This window comes from Carassius gibelio, chromosome B3 (genome assembly GCF_023724105.1).
Source record: "Carassius gibelio isolate Cgi1373 ecotype wild population from Czech Republic chromosome B3, carGib1.2-hapl.c, whole genome shotgun sequence".
Classification (NCBI taxonomy): domain Eukaryota; kingdom Metazoa; phylum Chordata; class Actinopteri; order Cypriniformes; family Cyprinidae; genus Carassius; species Carassius gibelio.
This window is the reverse complement of record NC_068398.1, coordinates 20066866-20080907: the sequence shown is the minus strand read 5'-3', so window position 1 is coordinate 20080907 and position 14042 is coordinate 20066866. Positions and strand designations below refer to the sequence as shown.

The 14042-nt window shown below is 38.8% G+C and overlaps 3 protein-coding genes across 6 annotated transcripts; all 3 read left to right on the top strand.

The window, feature by feature from the left end:
• Nucleotides 1-391: 391 nt before the first annotated feature.
• LOC127951808 (dual specificity protein phosphatase 16) lies at nt 392-3198 on the top strand. The gene is made up of 5 exons (XM_052549852.1): nt 392-633; nt 808-952; nt 1147-1306; nt 1550-1673; nt 1801-3198. The coding sequence occupies exons 2-5, from the start codon at nt 860-862 to the stop codon at nt 2810-2812; spliced, it is 1389 nt and encodes a 462-aa protein (XP_052405812.1). The 5' UTR covers nt 392-633; nt 808-859; the 3' UTR covers nt 2813-3198.
• A 1288-nt stretch (nt 3199-4486) lies between these two features.
• On the top strand, nt 4487-8870 carry LOC127953823 (ras-related protein R-Ras). Of its 2 annotated transcripts, none has more exons than XM_052553154.1 (7): nt 4487-4796; nt 5096-5186; nt 5407-5494; nt 5809-5911; nt 6838-6946; nt 7036-7154; nt 7235-8870. In XM_052553154.1, the coding sequence occupies exons 2-7, from the start codon at nt 5103-5105 to the stop codon at nt 7320-7322; spliced, it is 591 nt and encodes a 196-aa protein (XP_052409114.1). In that variant the 5' UTR covers nt 4487-4796; nt 5096-5102; the 3' UTR covers nt 7323-8870. The 2 variants fall into 2 exon arrangements, with proteins under 2 accessions (XP_052409114.1, XP_052409113.1); XM_052553153.1 differs by having other exon boundaries at nt 4488-4796; nt 5093-5186.
• Nucleotides 8871-9223: 353 nt separating this feature from the next.
• On the top strand, nt 9224-13763 carry prrg2 (proline rich Gla (G-carboxyglutamic acid) 2). 3 transcript variants are annotated; one of them, XM_052553146.1, is made up of 8 exons: nt 9224-9327; nt 9939-9970; nt 10409-10498; nt 10875-11038; nt 11170-11203; nt 12962-13091; nt 13174-13314; nt 13428-13763. In XM_052553146.1, exons 1-8 carry the CDS (start codon nt 9290-9292, stop codon nt 13468-13470), a joined length of 672 nt encoding a protein of 223 aa, XP_052409106.1. In that variant the 5' UTR covers nt 9224-9289; the 3' UTR covers nt 13471-13763. The 3 variants fall into 3 exon arrangements, with proteins under 3 accessions (XP_052409106.1, XP_052409105.1, XP_052409107.1); XM_052553145.1 differs by lacking the exon at nt 9224-9327 and adding an exon at nt 9581-9679; XM_052553147.1 differs by lacking the exon at nt 9224-9327 and adding an exon at nt 9692-9806.
• Nucleotides 13764-14042: the final 279 nt, after the last annotated feature.

Genomic DNA, 14042 nt, shown 5'->3' with positions numbered 1-14042 from the left:
TAAACATGATATCAATAGGTAAATGTGGACTAGTGAACTAAGCGTTCTGAATAATGTATTTTGTTTACAAGAGAAGCACTGCTCGCATGGGACCTTGCACACGAGTTGGCCTACAACAACCTCTACAAGGACAGAAGAGTCTAGTTTGACGGATTACACACTCGATTTGCACATTTAAGCGGCGTGTTCCAGTCTGAAAGGATACAGAGAGTAAAGCGATTCATCACAATAAAGATGCCCAGGTCTTCAGGGCAAACTGATGATGGCTAACAAACAGAACGTGCTCGCGCGCGCGCGCGTCAAAGAGCACAGAGAAGCCCTGCGCGCCGATTGGCTGGAAATGACATCACATAGAAATGTACTATTCTTAGCTTCCGGAAACTAGATGACCTCATCTTTTTCTTCCCTCGCGCAGGTATAGACATACAACAACAAATAGTGTTAGAGGCGCAGACAGAGCGGAGAGGAGCACGGGAGCACAGCTACCGAGAAGAGCTAGAGATAAACGGACTCTTTCTTCACATGTTTGCTCTTGTTTGTGCTGTTTACAACCTTCATGCAGCAGCTTCGTTGGACCTTTTCAACCTTTTTAGATTTCCTGCACACTCTGCTGATCCATAAAGGACTAAACTGGTGAGTATGTTACCAGCTTTTAGTTTGTTGTGAAGAAGCCGAACTTGTATATTACAATAGTTTGCAATATTGCAATTCATGAAAACTTTTGGGATACAGTTTGGCATCTGTATGTGTGTGTTTATTGCGTCATGGATTCAGGCAGTAATTGTCAGTGTATGTCTCTCTCCATAGGATCTCGGATTATAGAAATATTTAGAAGAGCTATTTCTTTAAAAGTCAAGAGATGGTCTTCTGCAGGGACAGTCAGTCCGAGCGGCCAGCGCTGTCTCGTATTCTGCCGCATCTCTACCTTGGTGCAGAGACTGACGTAACGCAGGTATATTTACAATTCTCTAATGATTCCTCCTGCTAAAGACTGCATAATCCTCCCTAAACCATATTAAAATGACATTTGCTACATAAGATAGTTTATTTGCATATGTATTTACTACAGTAGGCTAGTTTGTTCTCAGTGTTTTGCAGAACACAGAAGTTGTTTTCTCACCTCTCACCCGCTATTCGTACCCACAGGAAGCTTTGTCCGACCGAGGCATCTCATACGTATTAAATGTGAGCCGATGCTGCCCACAGCCTTCATTCCTGCCCCAGTCCCAGTACCTCCGTATCCCAATAGACGACTCCCTGCGGGATGACCTGCTTCACTGGATCCCTCAGGCGTTGCACTTCATCGGTGAGGGACCCCGAACCACTCTGCTTACATCAGCCTTCATTTGCATCCCAACTGCATTACATCATTAATACATCTAGCATCGATACACAGAGCTGTGACTATGTTGATTTGTTTTGTCTGTGCAAAAAACATATGATGCTAATTTAAAACGGATCATTATTTTTATGCATCTGGTAGAAAGATGTGTGTTATAGGTGTCATTGCATGTATAATATTTATAATAAAACAAATGAACTGTTTCAGATGGGGCCATGTCACGTGGCTGCTCAGTCCTGGTCCACTGTGCTGCAGGAATCTCTCGGTCTCCAGCACTAGCTGTGGCCTATGTCATGTATAACCTGAAAATGGATCTGGATCATGCATACAGGTAATGTGCACACGTTGTTTTGTTTTACTTCTACCGCGATTTTCTGTGTAAATAAATAACTTTGCATCCAAAAAAGTCAGAAATGGGGCCATTCATGTTTTTTATTTTTTATTGTCCATTTCTTTAGGTTTGTTAAAGAACGTAGACCTACAATTTCACCAAACTTTAACTTCTTGGGGCAGCTGCAGCTCTTTCAGGGAACACTTTCTTTGAAAAGTAATAACACAAACCTTCATGCTCAGCAGTCAGTCAAACCTTTGGATAACTGTCTGGAGCCCACCAATGAAAAAAACACCAGCAGTTCCACTGTGGCACTGTTAACTAACCTAAACCTTCACAACAACATGGACAACAACTGTATTATTAATGGATGCACTGAGGATTCTGAAACAAACGTGCACTGTGAGAACAAGAACAACCAAATGGAAACTATTCAGAGCCGAGGCCAATGTGAGGTGATGAATCCAGAGTTTACCTTATCTCTTTCAGACAAGCTCGGAGCGCTCACTCTTCGCACTAATCCCATAGACTTACAAAGAGCAGTAAATGTCACATCTAAGACACAACAGGATGCACCAAAGTCCAACCTACCCAAGCCTACTAACCTTCAGATTCCGTCTCTAGCGGAGAAACGCAAAAGCCTTACTCTTTCCCTAACACCAGTGAGTGCAGTCCCTCATACTCACCAGAAGGGGTCGTCAGAGAACAGCTATGATCTGAGGCAGAGCAGTTCCACGGTTGACCAGACGGGGGCGTTAGATGACCTGGACAGAGTCCAGATGGAGCCATCAGAATCCAGAACAGAGCCAACAGAGGCAAACGGGTTTATTAGTCAGGACCCCAGAACCCCCAGAGCAAATATGGAGCAACAAAAAGCAAACCAAGTGAGCCATTCAAGCATAAGATCACAGAGGCAGACCAAGGGGCCACGTGGTATCATAACCTCCCCACAGCTTTTCAGGAAGGAGGTTATTGGTGGTGTTGAAGCTGTGGAGGGTATGGTTGGAGACCAGAGCCCCTTGTCTCCAGTCAGTCTTACAGTCAACAAAATACTGGACTGGGGCGAACGCATGCTGCTTGGGGTCATACTTGGCCCACGTGTTAAACTGGGACAGGCTGCTTTGCCGTACAGATGTTGAAGAGAGACTGGTTGTATGAACTGCGCCAATTAAAGATACAGGTGTAAACAATGACTGTACACTGTTGATCTGAAGGAACTTAAATGAAGTTGACGGTACTGTGGATGAAAAAGCATATATCTGAGAGTGTGATTGACTTATTTATTTAATGAAATTGCATGTTCCTCCAAGACTATTTGACAGACTCACGTCATCTGATATGTGAATAAATGACTGAACCTCTGCAAGAAAAAGTGTGATTCGTTTTATGATGATGCACAGCCTGTCTGTGACTTTATTTATTGAAATATACTGATAATTGTTATTTATAAAGGGGTATTTTGCAGGTGGAATTTTAACAATATAGCTTGCTTTGAAAACCGTGTTCAATAAAGACAATTATTTTATTTTGTCTCATAGTCTTATTTAATTTTAATTGTGTAATGAAATGTGAATTTGAATGCCAGTTGATCAATAGGGCAATGGTTCTGTTCCCTCTTAAAGGAATAGCTCACATAAAAATAAAAACTTGCTGAAAATTTACTCTCCGGCCATCCTAGATGTAGATGAGTTTGTTTCTTCAGTGGAATAGATTTGGATAAATTTATCATTACATCACGTTTAACATCTTTTGAAGTGAAATCTGCGGGGGGTTTTTTAGTGGAGTGGTGTGGATTATTGTGATGTTTTTTATCAGTTTGGACTCTCATTCTGATGGCACCCATTCACTGCGAAGGATCTACTGGTGAGCGAATGATATAATGTTAAGTTTGTCCGAATCTGTTCTGATGAAGAAACCAACTCATCTACATCTCGGAGGGCCTCAGCTAATTTTCATTTGTGGGTGAACTATTTCTTTAAGAAAACCATTAGAATAAATGTACATACAATGATACATTACACGATTACATTTTTTCACTTCCTGGAATTTATTAAAACCATCTACATAAATGTACTCCCCTTGGCTTAGTCACAACAAAGAGGAGTAACGCTTCCTCAGAAATGTTGGAAAGGCAGACATCTGGTGGGTGTCTCTAAAAACATTTTTCTGCACATGCAGTTAGTCACATCCTGGGAGGTTTCCGTTTAATACAAGCCAAGTGATCCAGCATCCACATCGATTATCTATTCTAAACATCAGGGTTTTATTAGTGTTAGAATTGCTAATGTTATTTTTAATATTAATAGTATTTTGGTATTACTGCCGAAGTATCACCATACCGTCACAAAAGAACATACAGGAAGAACTTATGCAAATGTTAAAGTATACTAGGAAGGACCTCAATTCATATGTCGCATTTTTTGACCACAAAATATTTTATTAAATATGTTATTATTTATGTTTTGCCCTTTGTTTTTTAATCTTATTTATAATCTCAATAAAATCGCCAATTGAATAAAAAGAAAAATGACAAATGAATGCTAAATTAACGCTCAATTTGAACATCTACTGTAACGCAGGCAAACCAGGCCCTTGGCCAAATATGGGAAAGGCTACGCTCGAATTACATATTTATCATATAGCCTGCCTCCTATGGCGGAAATGCAAGCGTTGTAACAGCAGAACCGTTCATCGAATTCTGCGCATCAGCCAATTAGAACTCGCCGAATCTCATCGATGACGAAATCATGCATTCGAAGAGATAAGCAACGCCCAAAGCCCCGCCCACTTTAGGCGTACGTACGATATGCACGCCGAGACGAAAAAAAGTTACCCCTGGTCATGAAAAAAACATATCGGAAGCTAGAGAGAGTCCAGAAATCACTAAGAAAAATCCACAGGGCGGACATTCCTTTAAGCCTGGAATTCGCTTTGTATCTCCCTAAGCAGGATGGTAGTAGCGCGTGTACAAAGTGAGCATTTATAGGCTAAATCTAGCGGATATATAGTCTATTAAAGTTGTCAGAGTATTCGCGGGTTTGCAGTGGACTTAAGTTGTCTGACTTTCGAGTCGCTAACTTGCCACCAGAAGGCTAATTTACTCAAGGCGGCTGCGGAAGAAAGGTAATCGGCGATCAGTGCCCAGAGCAGCACGGTTTTTTGGTTTATTTCCTCTCTAGCGTTATCAATCTGCAGATGCTATTGTTCTGTACAGATTTAACCACGGAGATTGGATTGATGCACACTCGACCAAAATCTGTAACATTGTAGCCTACTGTAGTGGTTTTTCATCGATGCCAGGCCTTGTACGGTCTTAAATCTTTATGCTCGACGGAGCCACATTATCACATTTAAAACAGTTTTAGCCGAATGAGACGACAGGATTCGTGTTTTTATAACCGAATGTTTCATCTTTTCAGCAGTGCGACCATGTCCACGAAAGAAAGATATAAGTTGGTGGTCGTGGGCGGTGGAGGTGTGGGGAAAAGCGCCCTCACCATTCAGTTCATTCAGGTAAGTGTAGTTTTTGAGGACTTTTTGTATGAAATAAAGTTGTGTTTATGGCGTAATATTGGGCAAATGCGCTGTGAGTGTAAGTATCCCTGTGGGTGTGTTGAAAGAGTTATGTGAAATTCACACTACAGTAGGTTTTCATCTGCATGTTCCTTCATGTTAAAGCCCTTGTTGAGGAGCTGCTGAACAACCAAAATCTTTTCTTTGTTTTCTTTCACAGTCATACTTTGTGTCGGACTATGACCCAACCATCGAAGACTCCTACACTAAGATCTGCACCGTGGATGAAAAGGAGACACAATTAGACGGTATGTTGGAACGAATGTGTTCTTCGTAGGAAGGAATGAGTGTTAAGAAGCTCCACAGGTTCCCTCAGAAGGGAGATTTTGGTCAGAATTGCATCACTATGATTCATTGCTGACTACGGGTTCCTGCCCAGGTTTTGTTTTGACTTGCTGTCAGTACGCCATCGTGCCAGCTGTGCCTAAAGCAAACTTTGCATGTCAGTCAGTTATGAGTTGCCTTTGGGCACCACAAAATGTTATTTGTTTGTGTGGATGAGCTCATCTTTCATGTTTCCCTTTGTTCATTTGTGTTATTGTGTCGTTCTCCTGTTGATTAGTCCTCGACACAGCAGGGCAAGAAGAGTTTGGAGCGATGAGAGAGCAGTACATGCGCTCCGGAGAGGGTTTCTTACTGGTGTTTGCTCTTAATGACAGTGGCAGGTAGGTGTTTTCCAGAGCGTGTTTGTGTCTGTGTGTGTGCGAGAGGAAGGGGAATAGATAGTCCCTAACCTCTCTGTGTGACGAGAACAGAGAGTGTGTGTGTGTGTATGTGGCCATGTGTGTTTTAAAAAAGAAACCACAGAATGTGTTTGTGATGAGAATAAGAGCGCTACGAGTTCTCATGTTATCGGGTGAACCTCAACAGCTGAACTCAGGCCTGTTTGTATGGCGAGTATAAATGTAGAAGTTTCTTACAGACGTGACTTGGACAGTGTTGTCCAGATTGTCTATGTAAATATTATACCACTGTAAACCGCAATCAATCTGTTCAGCCTCCGGACTCAAGAAGATTTTTTATATATAACTTTTCTCTTCGGGGAAATTATTTATTTTCAGTTTGGTTTTAATTAGTTTTCCGTTTCATTGTTGTTTACATTTATTTATTTGAGTTTTTGTATTGTAAGACTGACATAATATGCTAACTGGTCAAATGGTAAAAAAAAAAAAAATATATATATATATATATAATGCTGTTAAAATTCTTAGCACAGTCTTTTGTTATTGATGTTTAATGACATTTTTATGTTTAATGAGAACGTTTCAGACTATAAAATGTTATCGAACTAAATAGTTTTTAATTAAATTTTCCATTTGTTTTAGTTTCCGGGTCTTTAGTTTTTACCAGTTGTTTTCAATTATCAAGTTATTTTTATTTCAGTTCATCAAGATATTTCATGTCATTTTTGTTAGCAGTAATAACACTCCTAAAATATATTTATTTTTAATATTTGTCAATTGTAATTTTAGTTTTAATTTTGAGTTCAGTTATAATGACATTCTGTGACCTCTGTATTATTTTATATTATTTTTCTGTGTTCATAGAGCGAAATCCTGTCACTCTAATGAACACTTTCTCTTTGTTTCAGTTATGATGAAGTTCAGAAATTTCACACTCAGATATTGCGGGTGAAGGATCGAGATGACTTTCCTATGGTTCTTGTTGGCAACAAATCAGATCTTGACCAGCAGAGAGTTGTAACGTTTCCCTGTTACACAAATGACTACATTTCTGATGAAAACCCCTAAACTGGCTGCCAATTCATATGTATGTGTTTTTCAACTAGATCTCAAAAGATGAGGCCATGTCGTTTGCCAGAGAAAACCGGATCCACTATATGGAATCGTCAGCTAAGAACCGCCACAATGTGGATGAAGCCTTCATGGAGGTTGTGCGAGCAATAAGGTATTTGGAATAGAGAAGCGCTCTTATGAGATTGACAGTGTAGTGCATTGTGACGAAGTCACATTAACGTCTGTCTTCAGGAAGTTTCAGGAGACAGAGAGTCCCCCGCTCCCCGCTAACCGTTCGGGGAAGCAGAAGAGTGGTGGCTGTCCCTGCACCCTGCTCTGACCGCCCCTCTGCACTGTTGCCTAGAAGAATGAAGCCCTCACTCTCACGTCTGGTGCCTTGTGTGTCTACACGGAGTGTGTGTGTGTGTGTGTGTGTGTGTGTGGCACTGTATGCTTCAGTGTTTTAATGGCTTTTACAGTATGTATGGAAGAACTTGTTTCCTAGAAGAAACTAGGCAATATCAAAAGAGCGAACCGTGAATCTGTTGGAAAGAGGGAGTTCCTGTTTCATCCAGCTTTTTTTAGTGCCTTGTAAAATCATGCTCTTGATTTTAGATTTAAGCCCAGTGTTTGTTTGTCTCCACCGCAGAATGAGATGGCAGACTGTTTGTGTGCCACAAAAGAGATTTTAAAAAATAATAATTCACCATAGAGGAGGTGGTGAACAGTAGCAACAATGTACATTTAAACAACCACATAAGCGAACATAGGTGGTGCTAACAACACTTTTTGCTGGTTCTTATGTCATATGTTTGTCATATTTTGGATTACTGACTCACAAAGATAAGTCCGACAGTATTTTATTGGCCCAGTGCTCTGTTCCGCCTGTCTTCTCTCGGGAGATCCATTGAGTCAGTGAGACTGCACTGAAATCGCTGCTCTAGTCTACACCTTGCTTCCCACCAGTGGCAAGAATATATCCAGCCAGCTAGTTTTCATTAATCTCTTCCTGATAAAGCAATGTGGGATGACTTGAGACCTGATGTGGTTTATATAATTGAGTGTTTTTAGCAGTGTCGAAACAATGGCTCTGGTATCTGCAATGCTAGTATTCATACAAACCAAAGGCTATAATGTACGTTTGCACACCTAGCTTTGTCATCGTGAATAGTTATCTAATGTAGTTTAACACTAAAATGGACAAATCGTCTGGTTTTGTTTTGGGATTGTTTTGATATTTTTCTTTTGTGTTAGTTTCCATTTCGATGTCTTTTTGAAGGTACTTCAATCTGTGCGTATATGCAGAATAATGCAGTGTGTCTCTAGGTTCACATGCTATTGTATATGACATGCTTGTGATTTTTTTGCACCTTCGTCCGTGGACAGTGATGAAAAAGTGATACAGAGGAATTGCCAAATGAATTTACTAACATAGTATGATATTAATCAGTGTTGTAAGGGAATGAGTCACTCTGTAAATAGACAGAAAGGCCTAGTTTGGGATGAGGAAAAACAAGACTAGGTGCTTTTCACACATACTTGTCTCTAGAGGGAGTTGCTACACACTTTACAGCCTTTAATCAATGGTTTTTTTTTTTTCAAACTGTGATAAATTCTGTTGTAGATCAGGTTTGTCAGCCTCAAATAAGAACAAAGCACTATTTAATTTGAAATGTTAAACAATTACACCGTGTGATAACAGGATGATTCTCATTCATATCATTTCAATATAATTTCATGTCAAGTCTGATCATTTCAATTATTATTTTTTATTTAAGCTGTGTTTTTGTTGGCTCTGGAGAAGTATCGGACATCATTTATCTTCCAATTTTGTATCTAAATCTTACAATATCCTTTTGTACACAAATAAAATATGTCTTTTAATCAATTTCTTGTAAGACTTTATGGGTGACTGATTTATTGGTGAGTGATTCATTTTAAAAGTGTTCATAACAGTTTTCACACTTAACTGTTCTCGGGTTTGGCTTCAGATAGGCTACTTACGCAGGAATGAGGAAGTAGGCTAATTGTTAAAGAAATGCAATTTTATTTTAAACTTTTATTTGTTATGAAGGAAGTATAACGTTTTGTATTATTTCAACTGACAAATTTAGCTGCATATCAATTGTATTCATCACTATTTGTAATTCACATTCTACTCTTAATACCACATAAGAGTCAGATAAGAGAACCACCCTTCGCATTACATGCAGTTGTTGCTAAATGATTCCCACATGTGAGACGGGGATCATTTTAGGTCACTGGGAGGGAATCAACATCACGGCGAGATTCTGAATTTACTTGCTTATGAAATATCAGCAGCATGGCGTCGTTTTCTCTCAAAAGTTGAGTATGGTCACGTTGTGAACGCACTGAGAGATTCCTCACGTTTTAACCCGATAATATAAGACAATATCACGTCTATATGACCAACTTTGGTTATTTAAAAGCTGTTGTCAGGTCGACTCTTACTAATAACGAAAGGGTTCCATTCATAACTATCTTTGAAAAGGAAGGTTGATCCAATCAGGTCGCAGTTGAAACCGGAAGCTTTTGAAGATGTTTGTTTGTTTTAAATGAAAGATAATGAATGACATGTTTTAACATTAAACAGATATACACAGCAGTTATATGCAACACTTAATGATAGCTACTAATGGTTTTTCGTAATGGGTCGATTAAAGCACCTTTGTTCAGGTAAGTCACCATAACTCCGTCACATCCCACTGCCACTCCCACAAATGCTCGCGGCTATGAACTTTGTTGTTAAACTGGTATGACTCGTACCTGATGAGTTAAGATGTCGCTGTGAATGTGTGAACAGGTGAATATGGAAGAATTTCGATTAAAAACATCGAACACGCGAATTCCGTGAATTCGAACTGTTTCTATAATCATAATTTAGAGCATCAAGGCAGGAAATCTCTAGAAATCTGAAAGTATTTTTCTTTTTTAGTGTCTTTCCACGGAGCACAAAGGAGTGTCAAGGTAAAAGGGCGGTGACCCATGTCGTTTTTCTTCTAGACGCAATGTTGCTTTCCTTTTTACCTTCTGTCGTGCGTTTTGTGGTACAGCTTGTTTTCTAAAAGAATGGGCACTATTTACTTAACTTAAAAATACAAAAATATTGAGTCATTCCCTCGTTTTTTTGTCATAGTGTGGCCCATTTAAGTTGCAGTGTTAAACGAAGATATTAAACGGATATATTATATGTAGGTTTTGTATATTTTTTCTTAATGTAAAATAAATAATATTTGTCTTTGAGTAACTGAAATTGACCGATAGAGGACGACAAAAAGTATTTTTCGTATTATTCAATATTATTTTGTGACGAATCTTTAAGAGTTGTGTATATTTCCTCTATATGGATTCATCAAAACATAGCCTGTTAATCTTTGTAATATTTTTTCATATTATTTTAAACAGGCACAATGCTGCGGTTTCTAGCGATATGTTTCAGCTTGATATCTCTGCTGCATCTTGTTTGGGGGAGAGCGATCTACAATAGAAATGACGGTAAATAATACACTTTAAAACACTTTTTAATAGCCAGTGTTTGAAATTCTTTGGTAATTATTTATGGTGTGATATTATGGTGTGTTTTTTGGTTGGTTTACCTCCCTATGCACTCATTCAAATCAAGGACTTAGACCTCTTGGATCTCATTTACATTAGACTTTTAGATGTATTGCAAACATTGGTAGGTTTCATACTCTGAGTCTGAATGCAACATAATTACATTTGTTTTATTTATTTTAATGCTTTGTATCTTTAACTATATGTCTGTGGTTAGTTGCCCTTTCATTACCAGATTGTACTGTTCCTTGTGTCTGTAAAAAGTGTTTGTAGTGTGAAGCTGATTCTCATTATGATATTCTCTTGTGTTCCTCAGTGTTCCTAGATGAGAAGTCAGCAGGTTTGTTTCTCTCCCGTAAACTGTTGTATAACAGTTGGGATTTTGAGTTAGTGGTGCCTGGTAATCTAGAGAGAGAATGCATGGAGGAAATCTGTTCATATGAAGAGGCCAGAGAGGTGTTTGAAGATGATATACAGACGGTAAGAAAAAGAGTGTATTCAAGAGAAAGTGAACACAACAGAAGCATGTTTTAGCCACTATGTGATGAGATGAATATAAAAAGATGGTTTGTGCACAGTTACTTGATACTATTTATTTTGTTTTCCAACAGGCCAAGTTTTGGAAAGACTATGCCAACAGTCATGGTAAGGTTTTTTTGTTGTTGTTGTTTTTTTTATTAACCCTTTAAAACCTCCCAGTGACCTAAAACAGCTTTATGCATTACGTTGCATTTTTATTTGTAACTTTAAGAAACCTGCATAGATTTTGAAAACTGAATGTTATTATTTTTCTCCCAATTAAAATGAGCCCTTAGTTACCATAATCTGTCGATGAGACCCAAAGATATTGCTCATAGTGCTATAACATAAAACCAAACAGGCATGCTGGAGGCGCAGCAGCATAAACAACTGTAGTTTCAGTTTGTGCTTTTATTTTACTTCATGAAACATGAATAGATGATGGAAAATTGCATGTCATCATTTTTAGAAAATTTTCCCAATTAAAAGCGAAAGTGACGTGGCCAAGTATGGTGACCCTTACTCGGAATTCGTGCTCTGCATTTATCCCATCCTAAGTGAACACACACAGCAGTGAACACCCACACACCGTGAACACACACCCGGAGCAGTGGGCAGCCATTTTTTGCTGTGGTGCCCGGGGGAGCAGTTGGGGGTTCAGTGCCTTGCTCAAGTGCACCTCAGTCGTGGTATTGAAGGTGGGAGAGAGCGCTTTACATGCATTTCCCCCACCTACAATCCCTGCCTGTACGAGACTCGAACCTGCAACCTTTTGTTTATGAGTCTGACTCTCTAACCTTTAGGCCATGTGAAGGAGCCCAAACTCATCATAATTCATTCATTAGAGCTACGATATTCCTTAAGATGTCACCACACACATGAAACCATTAAATTAAGATAACTATAGGTTATATTTTCATTCTTAACTTCAAGAAACATGCATAGGTCATGGAAAATGACATTATTTTCAGAAAATTCTCTCAAATAAAATGAGCTCAAGGTCAAAACAATCGTGTTTTGTGTGTGTAAATAATAGCTCCATTGAACACTTGGCAATCAGAATGTAAAACCTAGAATAGTTCTGTCTATATTATCTTTTATATAACTCTTTTTTTAATTCTGTCATTTTAAAGCTTAGAAATTAAGCTTTCAAATGTATCCAAGCATTTTGATCAACTCCTAACCAGTGCTGCCTAAAAAAATTCATAATCTTATTTTTCAAAATCAATGCCTTGATCAACACAAAATAAATAAATAAAAATATTTCATAATTTATGGAAAAAAAAATGTATACCATGTATTCTGTCAGAGACATCATACAGCTCAGATGGTCATGTTTCATTTGAAAGTTCTCATTTTTCAAAATAATATAAAAACTGTCAATTGCTAAGAGAAAGGCTGCCTTGGTTTCAAATGCTGTAACTTTGGATTGCTTTGTGATATCACCATAACATTTAAGTCACACACAGCACACGTTGACCTTGACCACACTCATTTTTCTTACATTTATCACCTATTTCTCAACTCCTCAATATTCAAATGCAAAGATTTTCTTTCCCTTAAAAATCTAGAAATATTTCTATCAAACAAAACCTATCTTTTGACTCTCCTTGCTACGGTCTTGGAGTTATGAGTAATTATTTTTGTGCATGTCATTCAGAGGAAATTAACTTTTTATTATTATTATTTTTTTAAGATTCATGTCTAGCTAACTGACCTCATAGTGTTAGCAAATGTAAACTACAAATGTTCTTAGCTATTTATGTTATTCTCTGACCCTAGACCTGGGATGTAATGCAGTATTTTTTATATTTTATCCAAAAAGAAAAACAATTTAAATGTGTATTTGTTGAGAATAATGATGGACCTGATCGTTTCCTACAGAGTCTTCACCTAAAGTGGATGTGTCTGGTTTGGTAGCTGGCATTGTGGCTATTGTAACAACAGCAATTATAGCCACTGTGTTGGGCATTTATTGCTACAAGAACAGAGGCAAAAATTCAAGAGGGGGCAGGTAAGTGAATGCCATCATTACCACAGCTATATAAATGCCCTTTATGCAGCAATATCACATTTATTTTTCTGTATCTTCACAGTGTTCCTGTGAGTATGGGTGTGGATGGGCAGCCAATACCTGAGTATGTTCCCTTAGCTAACAGGGCTCCAGGTCTCCCCTCGTACCATGAGGCTCTGGCTCACAGCGGCCAGCATGATGCACCTCCACCGCCATACTCTGGGTAAGAGCTCTGTGTTTGTACATCGTAAACAAAAGCAATGCAGTGGCTGCTATAAAACTATTTTGGATGCATGTTCAAAATGTGTTTAAAATATCCATCTTTGCTCTTTACAGGGGAAGTCCATCCGGGCCACCACAAACTCAAGAAGAGGAATAACAAAGACATAATATTGTTCTTAAATGGAGGGGGGGGGGGGGGGTGACACATGGTTTTACTTGTGAAATAGTGCAGATTCAGTCACTAGATAATTTATTATACTTATACTACATGTTCGGCAGTTAACCCTATTCTATCCTTTAGATTTTTTTCTACTGTCATCATTGAACACAGTTTCAGTGTGAATGCTGTCAATATTTTCATGAATCAGATTTTTGTTTTTTTGTTTTTTTTTTAAGAGTTTTATCAAATGAAATTTAATTGTAATTTTTAATAAAAAGAAATCAAATGCAGCCAAACTTGAATTCGATTTCTACTTCGACTGGGTGAAGCTACAGCGCGCGCGACGCTTAAATCGATTCCAGTATTTGGTCGCTGTTGTTGTCACTGATCTGATCTTTCAGTCTCAGTGCGCACCGCTGTGCACAGACCGTACTAGAGAGCGCGTCCCATGCTCGGTGGTGCCTCTGTGCTGTAACAAGGCGGCAGTACGCACGAGACTTCCAGACAGACTGCGTATGTGTGAGAGTGTGACAAGCGAGTCGGCAGAGGGGGGCGTGTGTGTGTGAGCC

Excerpts from the sequence above, each read along its gene's own strand:
- LOC127951808 (XM_052549852.1), top strand. The coding sequence starts at position 860 with ATGGTCTTCTGCAGGGACAGTCAGTCCGAGCGGCCAGCGCTGTCTCGT. Across the intron at positions 953-1,146 it reads CAGAGACTGACGTAACGCAG|GAAGCTTTGTCCGACCGAGG; the intron begins GTATATTTACAA and ends TCGTACCCACAG. Across the intron at positions 1,674-1,800 it reads GATCTGGATCATGCATACAG|GTTTGTTAAAGAACGTAGAC; the intron begins GTAATGTGCACA and ends CCATTTCTTTAG.
- LOC127953823 (XM_052553154.1), top strand. The coding sequence starts at position 5,103 with ATGTCCACGAAAGAAAGATATAAGTTGGTGGTCGTGGGCGGTGGAGGT. Across the intron at positions 5,495-5,808 it reads AAAGGAGACACAATTAGACG|TCCTCGACACAGCAGGGCAA; the intron begins GTATGTTGGAAC and ends CCTGTTGATTAG. Across the intron at positions 5,912-6,837 it reads GCTCTTAATGACAGTGGCAG|TTATGATGAAGTTCAGAAAT; the intron begins GTAGGTGTTTTC and ends TCTTTGTTTCAG.
- prrg2 (XM_052553145.1), top strand. The coding sequence starts at position 9,639 with ATGGTTTTTCGTAATGGGTCGATTAAAGCACCTTTGTTCAG. Across the intron at positions 9,971-10,408 it reads GAGCACAAAGGAGTGTCAAG|GCACAATGCTGCGGTTTCTA; the intron begins GTAAAAGGGCGG and ends TATTTTAAACAG. Across the intron at positions 13,092-13,173 it reads AAAAATTCAAGAGGGGGCAG|TGTTCCTGTGAGTATGGGTG; the intron begins GTAAGTGAATGC and ends GTATCTTCACAG.